Source organism: Triturus cristatus, chromosome 10 (genome assembly GCF_964204655.1).
Source record: "Triturus cristatus chromosome 10, aTriCri1.1, whole genome shotgun sequence".
NCBI lineage: Eukaryota > Metazoa > Chordata > Amphibia > Caudata > Salamandridae > Triturus > Triturus cristatus.
In genome coordinates, this window is record NC_140593.1 from 181,163,562 (window position 1) to 181,185,483 (window position 21,922).

A 21,922-nucleotide genomic window follows, 5' to 3' on the forward strand; every position below is an offset into this window, starting at 1 on the left:
TGTTCTCCTTTCATTTAACCAATACATTAAGGTTGTCTTCTGGTAAAACAAGCTGCTTAACATTTCTTCAAGACTATGCCCGAAGGCTGCTCTCCACAGCTGCCACGTGAATTGCTTTCTAAGGTTATCTTTGACCTCTTAAATCACCACAAGGGTTGTTTGGACTGGTGCAAGGGGCCCACTTTATTAGTGGACAGCATATACCAGGCCAACTTCTCACAGGGGAAGTACTAGAAATAACATATCTCTGAGCTTTGCCTCTATCTCAGAGGAGCCAGAACTTTCGGGATATGATTCACATGTTTTGGAAAGGGGCGTGAGATTATATCCTGATCTTTTGCATTGTCTGCTGGCTTCTTGCATCCTCCTGGTCATTCTCGCATGCGGACACATGAGAATTCTCCAATGATGTCTTTGTTGACAGTGGCTTAGGTGAGTCCCAACTTTTATCTTTCCATGATCAAAACACTGCTATGAGGCATATCTCTCAACTCAAAAGCTGTGTCTGGAGAGCAGTCTTCAAAAGATACCTGAAATGACAACCACCACAAACTAGTTATGAAGGTACAGACGGTGGATATACCTCTTCTGTCTGATTCTGCTGTATGAATGTGGGACCCCGCTACTTCACTTTCTATTCCGAAGTCCTTTAAGTTCAAGGAACATAGAGAACTGAGGGGGTACTTGCAGGACTGCTGTGCAACCAGAGCTGATGTCTGTCGGCAGCCAGCTTCCTGGAGGAGCGAGGGTATCACCTAAGTCCAACCTCTTTCTGGAAGAGATTTATACTTGACTTGAATCACCTAGGAGCTTGCCTTGCTGCTGAGAGAGGGAAGAAGCATGCCAACTCTGCAGGAGTGGTGTCTGTCCAGCAGGAGCTAGGTGCAGTATGTCCCAGATGTCTTTGGAATGTTCAGAGGAAGCAGACAGGGGCGAGTGATCTGCGGACACCAGTGCCTGTGGGCCTGCAGTCTGTCATCTGCAGTTCGTGGTGGACATCGTGAAGACTCAGTCTGTGATCACTGATTTCCACGTGGGGGCTGTGATGCGGAGTCAAAATGCACCCTCTGTGTAGCAGTGTGGTCAACAAAAGATCAGCCAGTGTGAAACTGTGTCGCCAACAGAAGAGTGGCCAGTGCATGGCCGCTCTGTAAGCCGAAGACCGCTTGTGCCTCGCTGCACCACGCCCAGAGAATCAGCCCAGGCGTGGCCACCTCAAGCCCAACATTCAGCCCATACAGGCTGAACTGTTCACACCATGATCAAGCCTTCATCTGGGACAATCTCTCCTGTCAACAGCTGCAGATCATCACCATGGACTGGCCCAAAATAGGACTGTAGGATCCCCATGGATCCCCATCTACTGGGTGAACGCACCTACAGCTAGCTTCTGCTGACAGCACATCACCCTTCAAAGGGGAGATCTGCACCTCTGCCATAATCACAGTAATACCTTATCCTAGATGGGGAGAAGCTGCCTAGACCAGAAGTGAGCCATCGCTACTATTGAGCAATTGCTGAAGGGGTTGTACTTCTCTCAGTTTTCAGAGCCATAACAGGATAGACTCCGGAATATCGGAGCAAACGATTCCAAGGTTGAGGCCTAGTTGTCCCGGCTTGCCCTTTGGCCCCTGAACAGGGATGACACCGCACATGCTCTTTATACTATTTTTTCTTCTCTATAGTACATTTTTGTACATTTATGCCTTGACTCACTATCTTGTTCCTGCGCGTAATAATACAATTTGAATGTATGCAGTTGATAAACTGTGTCCTAAATGAATGCATTATCAAATCTGATATTTGTGAGCATGCTTGTTTGAAAAATAATTGTTGTAAAAATGCAATTACCTAAAACAATCAATGTAATGATGGCATTTTGGTGTACTTAAAAATATCAACGGTGCTAACCATTGCTTTCGATATTCTCTATACCCTTCTATTAGGATATAGCAGATCCTTTTTTTGCCTATTGTAAACAACATGCGGACCGATTTGACCGAAAGTGGAAGCGGAAGAACTACTTGGCTTTACAGTCTTATTGTAAGATGTCCATGTTGGAGAGAGAGAAAACTCTAACACCTGAAGCACAGGTATGATATGAGGCTTATTCTATGTTTATAATATTAATCAGAGTTAATTGAAAGCCCAGATTGTGACTACAATTTAAATATGTTTATTGTTGTAGAAATGTTTGTTTTATTTAAATCAAACGGGCATGAAATGCCAGATCCAAATAACATTTGTAAGATGAGACAAATAAAGGGATGTGCACAAAATTGTTTTAGGCTTGTCTGTTGGTTGATGTTGTCCATTTGAAACCGAGTAATCTACATATATCTATCGAGTGCATGTTTTTGAATTGTAGTTTACATCTTCCCCATTTTTGTAAACACCACATTCTCCTACATTAAACTGCCTTTAAGTCTTTTTATTCTCTTGAACTGGCTTTTTCATAGAGTGATATTATCAAATGATTCCCCCGATCAGGCTGTAAACCCCCAGTAATTTAAAACCACAGTAAAGTAAAGAAGGAAAGTAAAAGGACAAAGAAGTAAAGAAATAAAAAAGGAAAGGCAAAAATAAAGAAGACAAAAGGGGAGAGGAGTTGGCCTAACGGTTAGGTCGCTCGACCCCGGAGAACTGGGTTTGAGTCTCGGTAACGACGCTAAACATCCTGTGATTCTCGGCAAATCACTTAATCTCCCCGTGCCTAACAAAAAAAAAAATGAATGTGTGTCCTCATGTTACGTAACTGGTGCTATGTAAAGCGCTCTGATACCTGATTGGATTCGGGTCAAGTTTGCGCTATATAAAACTCTGCTTAAAAAAAAACCCCAAAAAAACATTGGTAAAATTGTCATATGCCCAGAACAGTGTTTCTGTATAGTAGCATGTTCACCGCATGGAAAATCACCACAACTTTGAATAATGAGATGAATGCACCTTATCACTCTCACAAAATGCCACCACAACTATTTTGTACTGCACATACAGTGTAAGAGAGTTCCTGGATAGACTTCTACCCTGCCAATTTGAGTCACCTTAGAACATCGTATCTCATTTTGGAATTCCCTGCAAGTCATCCCAGTCTCTATTGCACCCACTGCAGCAAAAGTGAGTGTGTTTGCCTCTTTAAGGCCTGTTCAGTTTGTGGATTACATTTTTTGTGTGCAGTTTCTCCATCTTAAATGCATTTACTGCCTCCATCCAAAGCATTACTGTTGGACTTGGCCCTTCTGGCGGGTTCACCCCCAAAACTTTTTGCAATTATCCTAGCTCTTTCCCTATGTTGTGTAAGTGGTTTTAGGCCTCTAGGCGCTTTTACACTGTGTCCCATTGGAAAGTGTGTGCGCTCTGTGTTACAGTTAGTGAGACTGACCTGCCCTCCCAAAGGAATGCATGGGGAATGTATGTGTCCATGGTAGTTCCTGGTGCGTGCGGAGTGCAGGGTCGAGTTTGGTATGTGCAAACTCGTGAGATTAAATGCTGCGCGATGATGTGTGCGGCGTTACTGTGTCTAGTGTAGAAGTGCCACTTCTAGAAGATGGCATGACTGTGTAGTAAATGAGAAGTGACTATCTGGTGTGTGATTGACTGGTGTGCCTGGCTCCAGGAGTCAGGATGGGTCTGCCCCAGTGGTGGATAGGGAGATTTACATCCAGATGGGTGGGAGGAGTACACCTGGGACCTGAATAGGGCTGGGCTTTCCCCACACAATGCTGGCTCCGCCCCCTGTGGTGCTACTGATGACCCTGGCCTGTTCTGTGAATAGGGAGAGGGGCTGAGCAAAACAAAGTGCTCAGGAACCAGTTGCATCTGGTTCGCCCCTTCCCTGCACCTTGAGACAAAGGAAACCTGTGTATAAAAAGGGGCTGTGACCCCATGTAAAATGTTCTTCTTCTGATCCTAACTGGAGGGGGGCCTGGGGGCCTGCTGCTGCTGCTGGGCGCCAGGAGAGACCGCCACTGGGGACTGCCTCCCTGCCTGGAGGGCCCTGTGAGCTGGCCCCTGGGCCCAGCTCTTGCCCCCCTGCCTCCTGAACGACCTTCCCTGGACTTTAGGGGACTCTCCATCCTAGCGCTTTGAAAGCGCTTCATTTTTGGTGCGGAGCGCTTTTCTTCTCCAAGGAGCGCGTGGGCTCTGCAGCACTGAGCTGCCTCATCTGCTGAAGGAGTCCCGCCGTAGGGACTCCCCCGCTATTGCCATTTATCAAACGGGAACCCACCCCGCGTTATTGCCGCCTTCCGGGATTTATTTCTAAAAACGGGTGCCCACCCCGCATTGCGGCGCCTTCCTAGCGGGTGCCTACCCCGCTTTGTGTGCTTCGAAAAGAGGAGCCACCATTGCATTTTTATTTGACCGAAGGCGGGAGCCCACCCTGCGCTTCGGTAAAGAGAAAGAGAGAAGTTCCTCGCCGCCGCCATGAGAAGCCGGAGGGTTGCCTGACAAGCGGGACTCTTACCGCCACGTCATTGAAACGCAGTGCGGAGGCAGGAAGTCCCGGCGGCAGGAAAGACCGCGAAGACAAAGGAGGCACCTGCGCCCGGTGCCCCGAGAAAGAGGGAGAGCTCCGTGGTGCCGGGAGAAAGAAGAGAAGAGAGAAGTCGGAGCGTGTATGCTCCGTTACCGTCCTCTGGCGCCCATGAGAAGTTGACCTGCCGGCGGGAGCCTACCCCGCCGTGAGAAGCCCGCAGCCAGTGAGGAGAACCGGCTGGCACATTGCGTAAGGTAAGGCGGGGCTCCCGTATCAGAGAGGGAAGCCCCGCGGTGCCACACAGAGTGGAGAGAAGCAGTGCTTGGGGGCATTTATTGGTGCCCTCAGTTTTGAGTGCCAGTGAAGGCACAGTGCTCGAGCGGCCCCGCCTGCCAGAGGGCCGCTCCATCGTTGGGGGCATTATTCTTATTCTAGAGCCCAGAGGGGCTCCAACGTTTGGGGCACACATCTATTCCCCGAGCCTAGGTGGCTCCAGCGCTGCGTAATGTTTGTTCAGAGCCTGTGTGCTCCAACGGGGGTCATAGTTGTTTAAAGGGCCAGTGAGAGCCCAGGCCTCCTGTTAGACATTCCGGCCTGCACAGCTGCCCAGCTAGTAGTGGGCAGCTGCCACGTTTAGGCCTGATCTTTTGTGCCTTCTGCCTTGGCTGCCTGCGCAGCCCAGCCCTGACATTTTGGACAAAGGGCGTTTGAGCCCCTGAGAGGCCAAGTTGGCCTGGGGACAGTTTTCCTCTGTTGTGCCCTCACCTAGGGCACATGGTTCTTGTTACCTGTGTACGTTTGCGCAATGTGCATTGCCTTTGTTATTTTCATTTCCTCAATGTGTCTATGCATAGGAGACTGTTTTCCTAGTATAGGTTATGCTAGTGAGTTCATGGTTCCCTGCGTGATATATGCCTAAGGTGTTTAGGATTGCGTAGGGTGTACTTACCTTTTACCAGTGGGTACCGGTTGTGCCCTACATTTATTATTTGTTCTACATTGCTACAGTTACAATTGGTGATTTCTGATAATTCTGACAGTGGTCCATGTGGCCCTGTCTTGTGTAAATAGTCCCCTGTAAATTCTGCCCAGTGCCAGTTGGCACAGTGTAAATTGTGTGAATATTATCTAATGTGTTTTGGTATAATACAAAGGCTATTTTTATATATAACCTTGTGTGGAGTTTCTTTTGTGGTGGGCCTAGGGTGTTGTTGCTGTGTGCGGCGCAAACGCTTTACACATTGCCTCCGGGATAAGCCTGACTGCTCGTGCCAAGCTACCCAGGGGGTGAGCAGGGGTTATCTTTGGCGTGTAACTCCCCAGCCCTGACTTAGAGTGGTGGTTTCTGCCTGGCTTTGGCGCAAGCCCTAGCCAACCAGAAATCCCATTTCCAACAATTAGGCATCCAGATGCCATACCTGTAACACCGTTCATGACAGGCTTTATTTTTACAAGAACACAAGAGGGATTCCGTCTCCAGGGAGGATTCTGCAAGATGTGCACCCACCAGAGGTTCAGGAAAAAATGTACTAAAAAGAAACCATTTGGATGTGCCTGGGGTAATCGCCAAGGAGTTACCAGTGAAATCTGCTATACAAACACAGTCCTCTACTCTTAATACAGACATCCACCTTTCTGACTCTCAAACTGCAAAAGTGGTGAGTAAATCATGAGTTTCCCTCTAGACCATCATCCAAAGGTATAATCCTGTTAGCAGACGAGCCACCATTCACAGCAATCAGTCACCTTGTTGGGCAAGTCCTTGATAGTTACCTAGATGTCAGTAATCTTTTTGATGGCCCCCTTGTTGATGTGCATCTTCTTTTCTGCAGATCCTCCCATCTCTATGATGTCATTGGTGGAAGAAGCATTAGATTTTGGTGAAATTGTGATTCCTGAGCATCGAGAAGTACCACTACGTTTTGCCCACCATCCGTAGCTTATTAAAGTATTGAACCACCTTCCTCCATGTATCATGGATACAGAAAAATATGAGGATGTCTTCTTAGACATGGATAATTCTACTGTTCAACTGCAACTGAGGGTTCAGTACATTGCCACTGTGAATCAGTGTTAGACCTGTCAACCTTAGGGTAGTTCTCACCTGACCCCCCAACCTTTTGCTCTATTCTCTCTGTTATTGCTGAAGTCATTTTTGTTGGCCCCAGGACTCTGCTCAGTTTACGACTCCTAATCAGCACTAAAGTGCTTGTGCTCTCCCCTTTAAACATGGCAAAATTGGCATGCACCCAGTTGGCACATTTAATTTACCTGTAAGTCCCTAGTAAAGTGGTACTACATGTAACCAGGGACTGTAAATTAAAAGCTGCTAGTGAGCATGCAGCACTGATTGTGCCACTCACTTAAGTAGCCTTTTCAATACGTTTCTGGCCTGCCATTGCTGCCTGTGTGTGCAGTTTTGCAGTTTTCAACTGCCATTTCGAGCTGGCAAAGGAAACTTTTTTCCAGGCCTAAGCTGTCCTTTTTAATACACGAGTCACCCCTAGGGTGGGCCGTAAACAGACCGTAGGGTTAAAAAAAAATGAACTTATACTTTTAACTTTTACTTATCCTGGTTGTGGAAAACTCTAATATTCGATTTTCACTACTACAAGTCCTACCTTTCCCATAAGATAACATTGGGTTGCTTTATTACATCTAATAAGTGCTAACTTTCAATTACAAGCAAGTCAGAATGTCGAGCTTGGTGTCTAAAGGATTGTAATTTAAAACCCTCTTTAATGGTAAGCTCAGATTTTATGTAGCAGCTCTGAATATGCCACTTTGTGGCTAAGTTGGCATTTTCATGTCCTAACCATTTGGTGCCTGTATCCTGGGTAACATGACTAGCTGCAGCTGTCATTTGGTCTTTGTGTGTTACTACGACATGGTGAGACAATGGGATAATAGGTGCTGGCAGGATAGGCCATCTCTGACTTGATAAAAGGGAGAAGCTATCACCTACCACACTTGCAGATTACAAAGTATCTGCTCCAGTTTACTCACAAAGAATTTCACAGTAGTCTTTCATGACCCATACATGCTGGGGCCAGGGTGGGGTGACAGAAAATTCCAGGCACCTTTGTAAGAGGAGGACTCTATAAGCTTCTCCCACTTCAAAGTGGGCACCAAGTTTAAATAGTGGACCCTCAGCCCCAGCTTTTCAGTACACGTCTGGCCTTAGAAGACTAAGCATAGCGACTGCTGTGTTGCTCTGCTTCAAGAAGAACTTCCTTGCTACTTTGCTGCCCTGCTGACTAAGTGAGGAGGACTAGATATGCATCTTGACCACCAGAGTGACTCCAAGGGCTAGTTGGCTGGCCTCCTGTTCAGAGTGTCATGGATAGAAAAGTCTTCAGCCATCTTGACTCCCACATCTTGACTCGACCTCCTGCGAGTCCTATTCCCCAAGATGTTCCCCTACCATGCTGGACCCTTGGAGGTAGGGCTAAAGGTGCACTGCCAGCACAGCTGTGGATTCATCAGAACCCATTAGTGAGAGACAAACCTGACACAGCCTTTCAGCTACTCATTGGAACTGACATAGCGGAACACAGCTTGGATATAAGCCTGCATTTCAGCCCTCATCAGAACTGACCCAGCTTTGAAGCAAACCCACACCAGAGCCCTTGCTGCTCATCAGAAATGCTACTGTGCAACACATCCTCAACTGGGACCTCGCATCCCTTTTTAGGTCTCGCTGAGCAAAAGGCTCGAAGAGACATTTTGTATGTGGGCTTTTCAAAGTGCTGCTGGCTGGCCTAACGCTTGCGTTCATGCGATCGTGCACGCGCGCAGCCGGCCGCCAGCAGCACTTTGAAAACTCGTGCGTCATCGCGATCGCGATCACTTTCGCTTTCAGAGCGATCGCGATCACGATGACGCACGCGCACACACAACTCCCGCTTCTCCCCCTCCCCCACCACATATTGCGTCTCCGGCCGCTCGCGCGTGGCCAACGCTTGTTGTTTATGTCACCTGACAAGCTGTAACATATGGCCAGGGAAGAAGAGAGTGCCGGAAATAGGCTATCTGTGTCCGCAAGGCTCTACGTACAGCTATATAGTTTAAAAGCTCTTCTAAGGTTTATGAGGTTACCATGCAGTACGATTTCCTTCTAGGTACTATTTTTTTTAAACAAAGATTTTTTTTATTTCTCTAGACAAATTAAATTGCTTACATTAAGTGACATTAAGTGATGAGTTCAGTTTCGACTCTTGAATAACATCCAAAGACAGAAACTAACACTGTCTGTCAGAGGATTAACATGAGAAATAGTACGGCGGGTTCACAAGCCTTCTGCAGTGATGTGTTTAGCCTGCTTGTGACACGTGTGAAACAAGACAGGGATGTCCGTCTGTCATCCTTCTAGTGAGTGTTTTTAAAACTGGTGCATCTTTTTCTTGCAAGCCTTCTGGCTATCGTTGGAAGTGAATTACAAGAAACAAAAAAAGCAAGTTGTTTAGATCATCATGAAAGGGAAAAAAACACAATGTTTATGTTTTCGGAAAAATATGCGCGAACTGCTCAACAACAGCACACATTCCCACTTCATGCGCAAAAAAGTATGGTTATCCCCGTTTTTCGGTCAACTATTGTTATTGCTAAGGGGGCCTCACTAAATCCAGCGTCCGCACCAGCTGTAACACATTAAAGTAAGCTTCTAAAAGAAACATGACTTTTAGTTTATGTTTATAATCTGCAACCAACATTGTCACAGGTAGGCCGGCCAAAGCCCTGCCATCTTTTTATTATAGCGACTGATTATCTGAATAGGTTCTTCTTACATTTTCTGCACATATGTTTATTTTAAGAAGATATATTGAAAATGTGTCACGGATCTATCTATCCCGCATGGACCCTGACTGGCCGTGCGCGACACTTCTTCTCATTGTTTCACCTGTGCCCGTGCCAAGAGAAGGGCTTCCAGCCAGCCCCAGCATTCCAATCAAGATCACAGGGAAGACACTTACAAAAGGCAACATGATACAAGAAGACTCAACATTTTATTGGTTAAACAAGCAGTGGCAAAGCCAATAGGTCTAGCTGTGCAACATGGCTTTTAAAACAAGCATTGGCATAGCCAATAGGTCTCGCCTTTGGGGCCTTATAAGTATTTAGTTATGCAGCACAATATCCTTCCTGCAACAGCATCAACTGTTGCATGGCTAAACACTTATAAGGTCCCAAAGGCGAGACCTGTTGCCTATGCCAATGCTTGTTTTACTTTTTGCTCGTGTCTTCGCAGTTCCTCTGTTCCGCCACTGTTCTCTCTTTCCGTTCTGTTCCCTCCTTGCCTGTCCTATTCCATCTTGCATCTTTCGTCCATTGCTCTATCTTCTGTTCCTCCCTAGTCTCTCTTGATCCCTCGTGTCTTCTGTCCTCCCTTCTTGGCTCTAACATTCCCTCCTTTCCTCTCTCCTGTGCCTCCCATTCCCTTTATGCATGTCCTGTTCTCTCTTTTCGTCTCACATTCTCCCGTTTTCACTCTCACATACCCCTTTCCCCATCAACAGTTCCTTCCTTCTCTTTCTTCTCCCTCTTCTTTCTCCTGTTCCCTTCTTCCATTTACCGGTTTTTTCTTTCCTCCGCTTCTAACCTTTACAGTCCATCCTTGCTCATCCGTCTCTACGTTCCCTGTCATGTTCCCTCCTTCAACACCTGCTACCTCTCGGTGCTTCGACTTGTCATTTTGTCGGTATAAGCGCTATTCCTCCCATGAGGGGAGAGGATGTGGCGTAACGGCCAGCGCTGCCGTGCCCTTCGCGTTGCTTGTTTTATTCGGTACTGCATCGGAAGGGCTAACTCCCTGAGCCGTTTCTGGATCTCCGAACAGCAGCCATATTTCAGTAGAAGAGCCCGTGACTGCTTTACTAAGCCGCGTGCAGGATGCAGCTTTGGAAAGGGTCTATTTCTCTGTAGATTTTATGCCACTGGCTCTGCATGTAAGGCGTACCTTCCTCGCTGTGTTAGGTGGCAATAAAAACACGACAGCACAAAAACACTTTACCACATCTAATGGATGGGCCATGCCTAGAAAAGTAATCATTTACCTGAACACCAGATTTGGATAATTTTGCCCTCCCTCGCTCACTTGTTCCCTCGGTTATCTCCGTCCTTCTGTTTCATGTTCCCTCCCTCAACACCTGCTGCCTCTCGGTGCTTCGAAGTATAATTTTGTCGGTATAAGCGCTATTCCTCCCATGAGGGGAGAGGATGTGGAGTAACGGCCAGAGCTGCCGACTTTTCAGCTGGAGAAGCAGGTTCGAGTCGGCACCCTCTCAACATACTGTGATTCTGAGCAAATCACTTCATGTCCCCGCGCCTACCAACAATGAACGTGCACTTGTGTAATATAATTGGTGATAATGTAAAGCGCTTCAATACATTAGGGTCGAGTTCACAATATCTAAAACTACAGAAAACAAGCATTGGTATAGCCAATAGGACTTGTAGGACCTTATAAGTGTTTAGCCATGCAACAGTTAACGTTGTTGCACCAAGGATATTGTGCTGCATAACTAAATACTTATAAGGTCCCAAAGGCGAGACCTATTGGCTATGCCAATGCTTGTTTTGTAATGCCACAGTGTGGCACACCGCTCCACGTTCCAGACTGAAGATACATTCATCAGCTGACCAAACTTGGTCTTTATATCTGGTCCGCACTCCACCCCAGTCGGCCTGAACTTGTTACTTTGCAGGGTCCTGCACAGTCAGATCCTTTCTTGGTGCAGTTTCTAACTAAGTGACTGGCCTCCAATTCACCGACTCCCCCCACACCCACCCATATGCTCAGTTCCACCAATGACATCAGTACTGCGCTTCTCGCAGACCCTATTTCTTTGATCCCTTCAAAACTCTTAAAGTCGGCAGAGACTAGGAGATTGGTAAAGGAAAACGTCTAAGCCTGTTTTGATATTGAACTTTTCTCATAAAACTTAAATAGGGCCCTGAGATTTGTCTGTATGGAGAAATTCTTCAGATCCAACGTTGATGCTCTAGTCATGCAGGGCAAAGATTATGGCTATGTCCGGTATGATGATTCGGGGACAGATGATCACCTCTCACAGCACATATCCTAGCCTCCTTGAATTAAAAAACAAAAGTTGTCTTGAAGGGCCCCCTTCTGAGGATGGTTCTTTGATCACTTCAGTGGTACAAAAACCAGCAGAGGCATTTGAGCTAACTTTGTCCACTACTGAAGCCAAAGCCATCATTTTGACTGAAAAGGACCTTCCTTTGCAGACTGTTCAAAGAGGTGCTTATGTAGCCTGTATTGGGTGCCTGGGAGAAGCTGTTCTTGGGCCCATCGCCCACAGACAAATCACTGACCCAAACATCTCACTGGCACTTTCCCTCTCCAGAGAGCCCAGTGATCCTCTGCTAAATTGAACCCAAATGCCTTTTCTGTGCCACCTCTAGACCGACTGGACTCTATAGAACAAAAAATCTTTGCTTCTAGCAGCTTCATCCACTGCACTGTGACCTCCACAAGTCAATATTTCCAAGCGTATTGGGAGGTGGCAAAATTGACTGATATTAGTTTACCAGACCAAATGAAAAAGCCTTTCTCCGATCTAGACAACAGTAGTTTGGAAACTTCCCAATAGACCCCTAAATGTGACCTTGATTCTGCAGGCACTGCAAATAAATCAAAGTCTACAGCTTTCTTTTTACATCACCACATTTGGATGTGCTGCACTGGATCCGCTGGAGATGTCCAGGCATAAAATGTTGCTTGTATATAGGCATTTGAGGTGTTTCTTTTTTTTTTTGTCTCAATTATTTCAAAGTATGAAAGGATTCTGCACTTACAATGATCTAGTGAATGGTTTAAGAATTTAATAAGGATAGCCATGATGGAGATCGTGTGTTACAAGGAAGTAATTTTCTAGCTTTTTTTAATGCATATATTGAGTGTTCAAATTATTGATTCCATCAGAATGATAATGTTAAATTATTTTGTTTTCTTTATTTTAGGCCCGCATAAGTACCAGACTGCAGCAGTACCGTGCCAAATCGGAGCTAACGCGTAGCACAAGGCCTCAGGCATGGATTCCAAGGGAAAAGCTCCCCAGACCTCTCACTAGCAGTGCCTCAGCTATTCGAAAGCTGATGCGTAAAGCTGAACTGATGGGAATCAGCACTGACATTTTTCCTGTGGACACCTCAGATACCAGTTCAAGCGTGGATGGAAGAAGAAAGTATAAACAGCCTGCTTTGACTTCTGACTTTGTGAATTATTACCTAGGTATGGATGTAAATAAAGTTTTTTTTTTTTTCTGCCACTGAAAAAGGGGTAACTATTAGAAGAATAGTGTCAATGTAAAGTAAAGGCGTAATTCGCAATGGAGAAGTAGACAGTCTTGTGTCTGCAAGAAAATATTTTACTACACAAATGTGGCCTTAATCGAATTCTAAATATGGGGCAGTGACGAAAATTGCTCTCCTACCCACATTGCTTGTAGTGTCTGAAACATAAATGCTCTTTTAATACTATGTATAAATAAAGTTGTATATTCTCCAGCATTAGATTCATAATCGATTACGTTTTTTGAATTATGCCTAAATGTCCATGGAAACGCAAAGAAAAACATTTACCTTAGTACCCTCTATACATCATTCGAAAGACTCAAAGTCCAGCCAATGAGGTGAAAGCCCACTGAACTCCATAACTCCAGGGGCCACATTATTTCAGATATTCAACAGCACATCGTGTGGGAGGGAGACTCTTTAAGGCGTCTACGTAGAAACATTATGTTTGAGGCATGTGTGCTGTAGAAACACATGCTTTGCATAAGTCCGCCATCTAGTTTTGGGCTCGAATGAATGCAAGTTGTTTTTGTTCCAAGACATTTCTTCGAGTCACAAGGCTGTGTGACTCCTCCTCTTGGTAATACAGTGCGTGCTCATCGATGCCATCTTCAGATTGTTTTTTTCCGCCGACTATTTCGGATGTAATATCTTGCGCTCCGGTTCGAGACTCCTTCATGCTCTCTTCGGTTCTTTAGTATCTCCACTTGACTGTATTGTCTCGATTGGGTAGTTTTATTGCGTCTGAGCGATCACCCTTCTACGTAGCGAGTCTTCGGCTCGCTTCCTCGGGCCACGCCTGGTTAGGTCTTCTTTCCACACTTTCAACGTCCTTCTGAGAATGACCTGCTAATGGAATGCACTCCATTTCGCTTCTGTCCGAATTGTCACTCCAAGTATCCTCATACCGACCAACACTCCGTTTGCAACATATCCCTCTTGCCAGATTTTCAAGCGGGAAGCTGTGAGGCCTGCAAGTCTTTTAGATCCAAAAAGACTCTTTGAGAGCAACGTGTTCGATGCCAAGAAATGCAGCACAAGCAAGCGGACAATGTACCAGACATCTTCGGTCGACAATAGGAGGAGAACGAAGAAGCTTCTGCAGCAAAAGAGGAATCCCTATCGATCCACGATTAGAGTCTCAATCCGATGAGGACTCTACCACGCTTCAGCCGGCTCTAAAGCATCGGACAGTGAGTACTTATACGCCTGTTTCAAAGACCAAAGCATCTTCTCTGACCGAAAAGCCTGCTCACGTTCCGCCACTGCACAAAAGTCATGGCTCTCACAGAAAACATTCTTCAGAAGCCACGCCCTCCGGCTTGGCTCTGAAAATTCAGCCTGCAGCAGGGGCCTCCACCTCCTCGACATCGGGGTCTGCAGCCCCACGATCTTGGGTATCAGCACCGTTACAAAAACAGACCATTTCAAATCCAACCACAGCTCCAACATAATCGAAGCTTCCTCCACCGAAATGCTTTGTTTTCAGACAAAAATCTCCACCGGAGCCAATCCTCAAACAATTTCTACAATGGCTCGACCCAAAAGACAAAAGGCTCCAGATTCAGCCTGAAACTAAAAGAATAGTGCTTCAACCAGCAAAAGCTCCTTCATCTAAAAAGCGGTTGTGTTTTTAAGAGGCTTTGGACGCTCCTATTTAACCTTTAAAGAAAAAGAGAAAGGATGCTGCCACTAGCTCATTGCACATCCCTATTCCACCCTCACCTACCCCGCGAATACCACCCCTACCATCTTCTCCAGCACCTCACTCACCACCATTATCTGATGCAGGTGATATGTCTCCTCATTGACCAATAAGAGAGGATAATCAAGACATTCCACAAAACATACATCCAGGGGATGGAAGAGCCGTGGCGCAGCGGCCAGGGCGACTGACTCTGAACCCCGGGGCTCACGGTTCGATCCCTGGGGCGGCGGCAGATCAGGCCAGCACCATGTGACTCTGGGCAAGAGCTCGCTAAATCATCCCGACGCCCCCCAGCGCCATGACACGTTCAGGTAATTGTTTGCGCTTTACAAATACTGGACATTTACATGCTTGAAAATGACTGACATTGAATCACAAGGGCATACAGACCCTGATATATATCCCAAACGAACATCACCACCTGATAATGTGTTAAAGACGGAAAGTAACTTGTTCTTTAGGACTAGAAAATGCCAATTTTCTAGAAGTGCCATTTTCAGAGCAATGTCTTAAAAGTAGATGTTAGCATTTAAGAGCAATTTAAATTAAAAATCACGTGAGGCTAAACCCCATACCTCTTCCTGCTCCCACTCAAAAGATACAAGTTATTAAATGTAATAAGGTACCTCATGTTACTCAATCGCAGAGAAAATCTTTACAGAAGAGAAAAGTGACTTTAGGAGTTCTTCACTACCAGGACATGTAAAACTTAAACCCACAAATCCTACTTTTCAAATAAAAGCACCCTCCCCGCAATCTTTACGGCCTACCCTAGGGGGTGACTTAAATGTATTAAAAAGGAAGGTTTAGCCAGGCCAAAGGATTATTTTGCCTTTTCCAAATGGTAGTTTAAAACTGCACTCAAGGCTGCAATGGCAGGCCTGTTACATGTTTTAAAAGGCTTCTTTAGTGAGGGACACAATGAGTGCTGCAGGCCCACTAGTAGCATTCAATTTAGAGGCCCTAGGTACATTCCAGATGTAGGCCAATTTTACCATGTTTAAGGGAGTGAGCACTAGCACTGTTTCGCTGTGGTGAAGTGCACATAAGTCCTATTGCCAACAAAAATGAATTCAAAAAGCCAGATGGCTTAAGGCAATAAGTTTGTAGGTGACTGCAGAGAGGGCCAAGTCCAACAACAAGCTGCTTGATTTTATACAAAAAAAGATGCGTACATAGTCTTTTACATAAGCCAGATGAAACTGCTTGTGAGTCACTAATTTTTAAAAGAAAGGAAAATTCTTTCAACAAAAAGCTCATAAGTGATATATTGTAGTTGACGGTAAAAAACCTATTCTCAAATATTTTAGCTTATCAATAGCTATTTGTGCATCATTGTCTCTGGTGGCCTTTGTGTGCCACTAGGCAGCACCGAGAGAACCTGCCCTTCTTCTATAGGGGTACTTCAGCATCTATAGTGTTGTGTCATGATGAAATTGTGACGTCTTTCACATTGATGAATGAAGCCACTGTGTTGCATATTTAGGAAGCTCGAGTCTGGTTTAACAACTAGACTAATGCCTGTAATGTTTCAATATAGTCTAAAAAGGCAATGCTAAAAATTAAATCGTCCACTGACCCGCATCATAAAAAATGGAATTTGGAAATTGAATGATTGCTTTGTTGCCTGCTACCATACAGCGACTCTTCAGTACAATTTATTGAACTAATCAGTCTATTGAATTTGAGCAATGTGACCCACATCACACATTGCCGGAGAACAGAGGAAAGATTAAACAACATGGAATCCATGTATCCTAATTATAAAAATTAGAGAGTAGCAAATTAGCACTGATCCTAGGTGATGCCTTTGGACACATTCATTTTCTAGGTGTGATCCTGGATACAACAGTGAGAAAAGCATATCAGTTGGAGGAGATACTTAAGAGGTTGCACTCGCTAATGTTCCAAATTCAGTGATTAAATAACTGCTCTCAATTTTAAGTCCATTTTAGGGATATGTTAATACATTCTGCCGATTCCTCACTGCAAGTGAAAGTTTTTCCTCTGCAGGAGGAGTTGGATGTCAAATGGCTTCAGGTATCCAAAATGTTCGTGAATCAAATTAAGACGGACTGAATACAGAACTAGAATGGTGGAAGGTATCATCAAGTATGACCATTTTGCTATGACAAGGGGTATATCTATAAAAGGATAGGGCACTTATTTGCAAGACCTAGAAGCCAGTGTTGCTTGGAAAAGGACAAATACTTGATATATTTTTCTGGATCTAAAAGCAAGGACTTCCGTTTTATTTCGAAATTTGAGCAACTCTTCAGTTCATGTGAGAACAGGCACAGCCATGTTCTATATAAACAGAGTGGAACCAAGTCACCAGCTCTCAGAAAAGTTTTGAGATCTTTGGAACTTAGTCACTGCATCTCTCTGTCAGCGCAGCATGTGCTAGGGCTGACAACTCCGGACTGGATGTGCTTAGTAGAACAGCGAATGTTACTCGTGAGTGGGAGTTGAACCAAGATCTTGGTGCCATGATCTTTCATCAGTGGAGCCATCCAGCACTGGATTGATTTGCAACATGTTGAGACCAACAAATGCAGCTTTGGATCAAGCAAGTTGACATACAAGGCACTTTCGATGACCTGGTTGAAGTTGTTTGTTTAAAGTACCAGTATTGGTTTACAGATCTCCATCTGTCAGAAGCTCCATGCAATCTACTGGGCAAGCAACATGATCTACTTTCAATAGAGGAAATCCATATTTTTCATCAAGACCTGGGATTTCTCAAATGGACAGCATGGCTCCTGATTTCACTGAATTTTCCAAGCAAGGTATCTAGCTAGACTGTAGAAACTGTTGCCAGGCCAAATGTTTTCAGCCCTTTATCCTCAGAATCTCACCAAGTGCTCCCTTACATTGCACTTGGTCAAATCTGGGTTAAAACTTTATCCGTCAAAGCACACTTGGTGGCTGTTTCCAGGTTTCAAAGATCCTCAGACATTTCGTCCTTGCTAACTTCATAAATCATCAAACAATTGGTACAGAGGATTTTGTGGCATTCTCAGGCATAAGGCGCCCAAAACCATTGTGCTTTGTGCAACTCCGGATAACTTCCTGTCAGACCCATACTTAGAGGTTATTAAGCATGTTACCTGGAAGATAGCATTTCTATTGTCCCCAACATCAACCAGAAGAATATATAAGATACAATCATTTACTATAAAGAACCATATTTACGTTTCCAAGAAGGCCAGGTTATTTTAAGGACAAATCCAAATGCCAAAGATACCATATAGTTTTTTTTTTTTTTTTTTAAATTAACCTGTTTTACTTTAATCTTATTTGCAAAATCCTTTGATGATTGCGGAGAGAAATCTTCTTTCACTCGATATTCAAAGGGATTTTAACTTTTAGCTTGGCAACACTAAAACTTTGAGAAAATCCCCAGTAGTTCTTAGCCATTTGCCTTTTTCTAAGAGGACAACCAGTTTCTAAGCAATTAACCACAAGCTGGTTAGCCTTGGCTACTGCTTACTGTCATTTCAAATCTGGTCATCCACTAACATCTGTATCTGCTCATTCCACAAGGAGTCTAGTGAAACCTGTAGCATTGTATGCGGGCGTACTACTAGCCGATATTTGCAGAAGGATAATATGTAAGAGCTGCCAAACGTTTGCGAAGCATTTCTGCTTGGATGTGGAGAGCTTCAGAGACTTAGCTGTAGGAATAGGCATGCTACGTAATCTATTTTGCAAAGGTATGTGTTGTAATGTGTTTATTCTCAATGCACTCTCCCTACTCTGGTTGTCTGCCTGCCTGCTCAGCCTTTGATGAGGTATGATAGAATGTTGAGGGTGGTTTGGATTCTAGTGGGATCAGTTGGTGAGAAGGGGCTGAGCAGGGAGGACGCTGCTCCTGGTGGGGCATTAATAAGGAACACAACATCTTCCTATAACCTGTAACTGGTGAATTGACTTGAAGAATAAATCATCAATCCTTAATACAAGACCTGTCTGCGTACCATCATTCATTTTAACACTGGCGACGAGTTAAAGAACCTGCGTGTACCTTCAAAGGAGTGTGGACTTGTGAAACTTAAGAGCCTACCTTGGATGAATTTGGAACTTAAGAAGCGCATTAAAGAGAAAAAGAAGTAAACCTTGCACTCCACAAGCCCCACCAGTGACCAAAAGACCGGTCAGCCCTGGCGTGGATGTGCTAGATCATGGACTTGGGTGAGTGTTTCCCCAAAGGACTAATTGGACTAGTTGCTGTTTGGTTCTGGTTGAAAACTGACATCCCTGTGAGGAGTAAAGGCTGGTAGTCTACTATTTATTCAAAGAGGCTGCTGAGGTGATAATGATGACAATATGAATTTCGGCGCAAGGGATAGGGAGCGAGGTGTTCCGGTGGGAATCAGCATCACACACGCACTACGGAGCATCGCGTTTCAGTCTGAGTGCCCTGTTAATACTGCCTGTGGCACGTTTCATTTGGTGTTGAATATGACTGACTTGTCTGCTGGGGATTTGGCAACTGTGACTGTGGTAGTGGATGTTTTACAGTACAGTGGAGAGTGGGAAACTGCTGCCATCAGACTTTGGATTGTCAGCACTGTCCTTTTTGATTTTGTCGGGCGGTTGGAGTGTCTCTGACGAAAACGGAGACGGTTAATTGGCGTTAATTTGGCAAGCAAACTGAAGCTCACGTCAGGAGGGACATTATTTAGCCTTTTATGGAGGAACTACGTTGGAGCCTGGTGTCTGCATGCGTTACATTTTGGACGCTGTCATTTTCAAATTCAAAACAAAACAAAACAAAGAAAGCTACGTTACAAGTAATGCGCACGCTTACCTGTGAGTAGGTCTATCGCGTGCAGCCTTCTCGTCACTCACGGAATCTTCAGAGTGACGCACTGCCTCTCATTCGCGGTGATGCTTTCTGGCGCTTTGGAGCACGCTGCAGCCGTGAGTCACCCAGCACGGCGTGTCACAGCATGCCGCCATTTTAGGATCTTGCTGTTCAAGCATGTATTTCACTCGCGTTTCCAACCACGTCTTTCACTTTTTGCCAACCACGTTTTTTTTTGTGTTTTGGTTCCGGAATAAAGTGTGAACAAAACCAGATGCAGTTGGGAGACAACGCTGTGCAATTGTGCCGCAATATGGAAAAGACATTGGAGGAACTGGCTTCAAGGCTTTGGTCGAGCAAACAGAGACACATTTGAAGTTTTCTTTTCGTCTTTGCTTGCCATGAAGTGGACTTTTAACGGTAGCAAGCATCTGTTTTCTGAGGCACTGTGGGACAGAGGTGGCCCTCGGGTGAGAAGTTGCTCACTGGTCACTCTTTTAAGATCTTACTATTGCACGCCGCTATTTTTGTTCATTGCTGTGTTTGGTTCCCATGCCTATGAAGCTGTGTTTTGTTGTGTGAACCTGTTCTGTATTAGTACATTGTCCATTGAGCATATGTGTGAGATTTCTTGATTAGTCTTGTATGCCTAGAGTCAAGGTTACCTGGGGGTTGGTTTGGGTTAAGGTTACCTTGTATTTTATGGGTTTAAGCATACCGAAGTGTATTGCGAGAGTGTTTTGGGTTCTATGTTGCCCTGAATTGTTTGGGGTCAAGGTTACCCTGTGTTTGTATAGGGTTAAAGGATACCCTAAATGGTCTAGAGTCACCCACGTGAGTGTTTTTGGGTGTGTCTTGGGTTAAAGGATACCCTAAATGGTCATGGGTTATAAATACCCATAGTGTATTGCGAGTGTGTTTTAGGGTTAAGGGATACCCTAAATTTGTCATGAGTTATGGTTACTCATGGTTATCGTGAGAGTGTTTTAGGGTTAAGGGATACCCTGATTTGCCAGTTATAGTTACCCATAAAGTATTTTGGGTTTAAAGGTACCCTATGTTTGGTTAGGGTTAAGGGATTTAGTCTTAGATCTGTCTTAGTGGTAGATCTGTTTTGTCTTAGTTGTGCAGTTTAGGGTTGTAGATCCCTGTTCTGCCGCAGTCTTGTGCCTTTGTATGAGGCACAATGGGTACGTTGTGGGGTGTAGTGTTTTGTCCCCATAGTTGTATTGTGAGTTTACATGCTAGCTTTGCAATTTGTTTTTGATCATTATCAGGGGAAGGATGGTGTTTAATGTTTTGGTTATTCATCTTCCTTTTCTACCAAATGTGTGTTAAATTTTCTTCATGCATTTTATTGTTTATGATCATTATAGCTGGGGGGGGTGATGTTTATTAATTGTTATTACTGCATCCTCCTATGCTGAGTGTGTGTTGTATCACCATAACACATTTTTGATTGTTATCAATTATTATAAGGGGGGAGATGTGTTGTAATGTGTTTATTCTCAATGCACTCTCCCTACTCTGGTTGTCTGCCTGCCTGCTCAGCCTTTGATGAGGTATGATAGAATGTTGAGGGTGGTTTGGATTCTAGTGGGATCAGTTGGTGAGAAGGGGCTGAGCAGGGAGGACGCTGCTCCTGGTGGGGCATTAATAAGGAACACAACATCTTCCTATAACCTGTAACTGGTGAATTGACTTGAAGAATAAATCATCCATCGTTATATACAAGACCATGCCTGCGCGCTTTCCTTCATTTTAACACTATGCCTCTCCCTGCTTTCTTCTGTTATTATGTTAAATCAATGTTCTGTTTGACATTGTGGTATAGGCTTTTCTAATATCCATATTGTATATTGAATACTGTTTGCTTTTTTAATTCAAAGAAGCGAAACTATGAAAGATCCAGTTCTTTGAAGTGGACTCCTGTATCTGTTAAAAAGGTCCCAGTTGGATTTCGGCACACTATCACCTGCAATTTATTTGCAATGATCCGTGTCTATGGGCTTAAACTGATGTTGTCCTGCAAGGTTGGCTCATATATGCAGCTTCTCTCATAAAATTCAAGATGATAGGTCATGTTTCTGCATTTTGAATATCTCCAGCTTTGCCAGATTGCCTAGTTTGTACTTATGCAAGTGTCTGACTTTGAATAGTGTTCTATTTTCATGAAATTTCTCTCTCTAGTTGCAAACCATTTGACATTTGTTGCCCATCTTTGTACAGAGTACTTGGGACTCTGCTGCCGCAATTCTAAATGTATAGTCGCACTTCAGACGAAGAACCAAATACCAAATGAATCTTGTAGATGGATACCTATAGCACCATCTACCTTAGTCTCATGCAACAAGAGAGCTCAATTGAATGTCTAGTTGTTGTAGTATTGGTCCTGGGCGTAGAAGTGAAAGCACACCTTGAAATGTTACTTTTGAAATTCTGGGCACAGCAGGAACCAATACGAAATAACTAACAGCCCTGCCCACAGTGGAGACAATATGAGGCATAGTAGGTGAATATGACAAGGCATAGTAGGTGCATATGGCTCCCAGATTCTGTGCCATTAGATATAGGCCTGGACTAAAACATGGAATCAGAGATACTGATTTAT

General features: G+C 44.6%; 1 protein-coding gene across 15 annotated transcripts in view; it reads left to right on the forward strand.

Moving 5' to 3' along the window:
- PHF14 (PHD finger protein 14) overlaps nt 1-21,922 on the forward strand; it is a 1,035,579-nt gene that overhangs the window by 248,070 nt on the left and 765,587 nt on the right. For all 15 annotated transcript variants that reach the window (XM_085630765.1, XM_085630766.1, XM_085630773.1 and 12 more), the window contains 2 exons: nt 1,947-2,093; nt 12,461-12,731. In XM_085630765.1, coding sequence (XP_085486891.1) covers nt 1,947-2,093; nt 12,461-12,731 — 418 coding nt within the window. The remainder of the gene's footprint in view (nt 1-1,946; nt 2,094-12,460; nt 12,732-21,922) is intronic.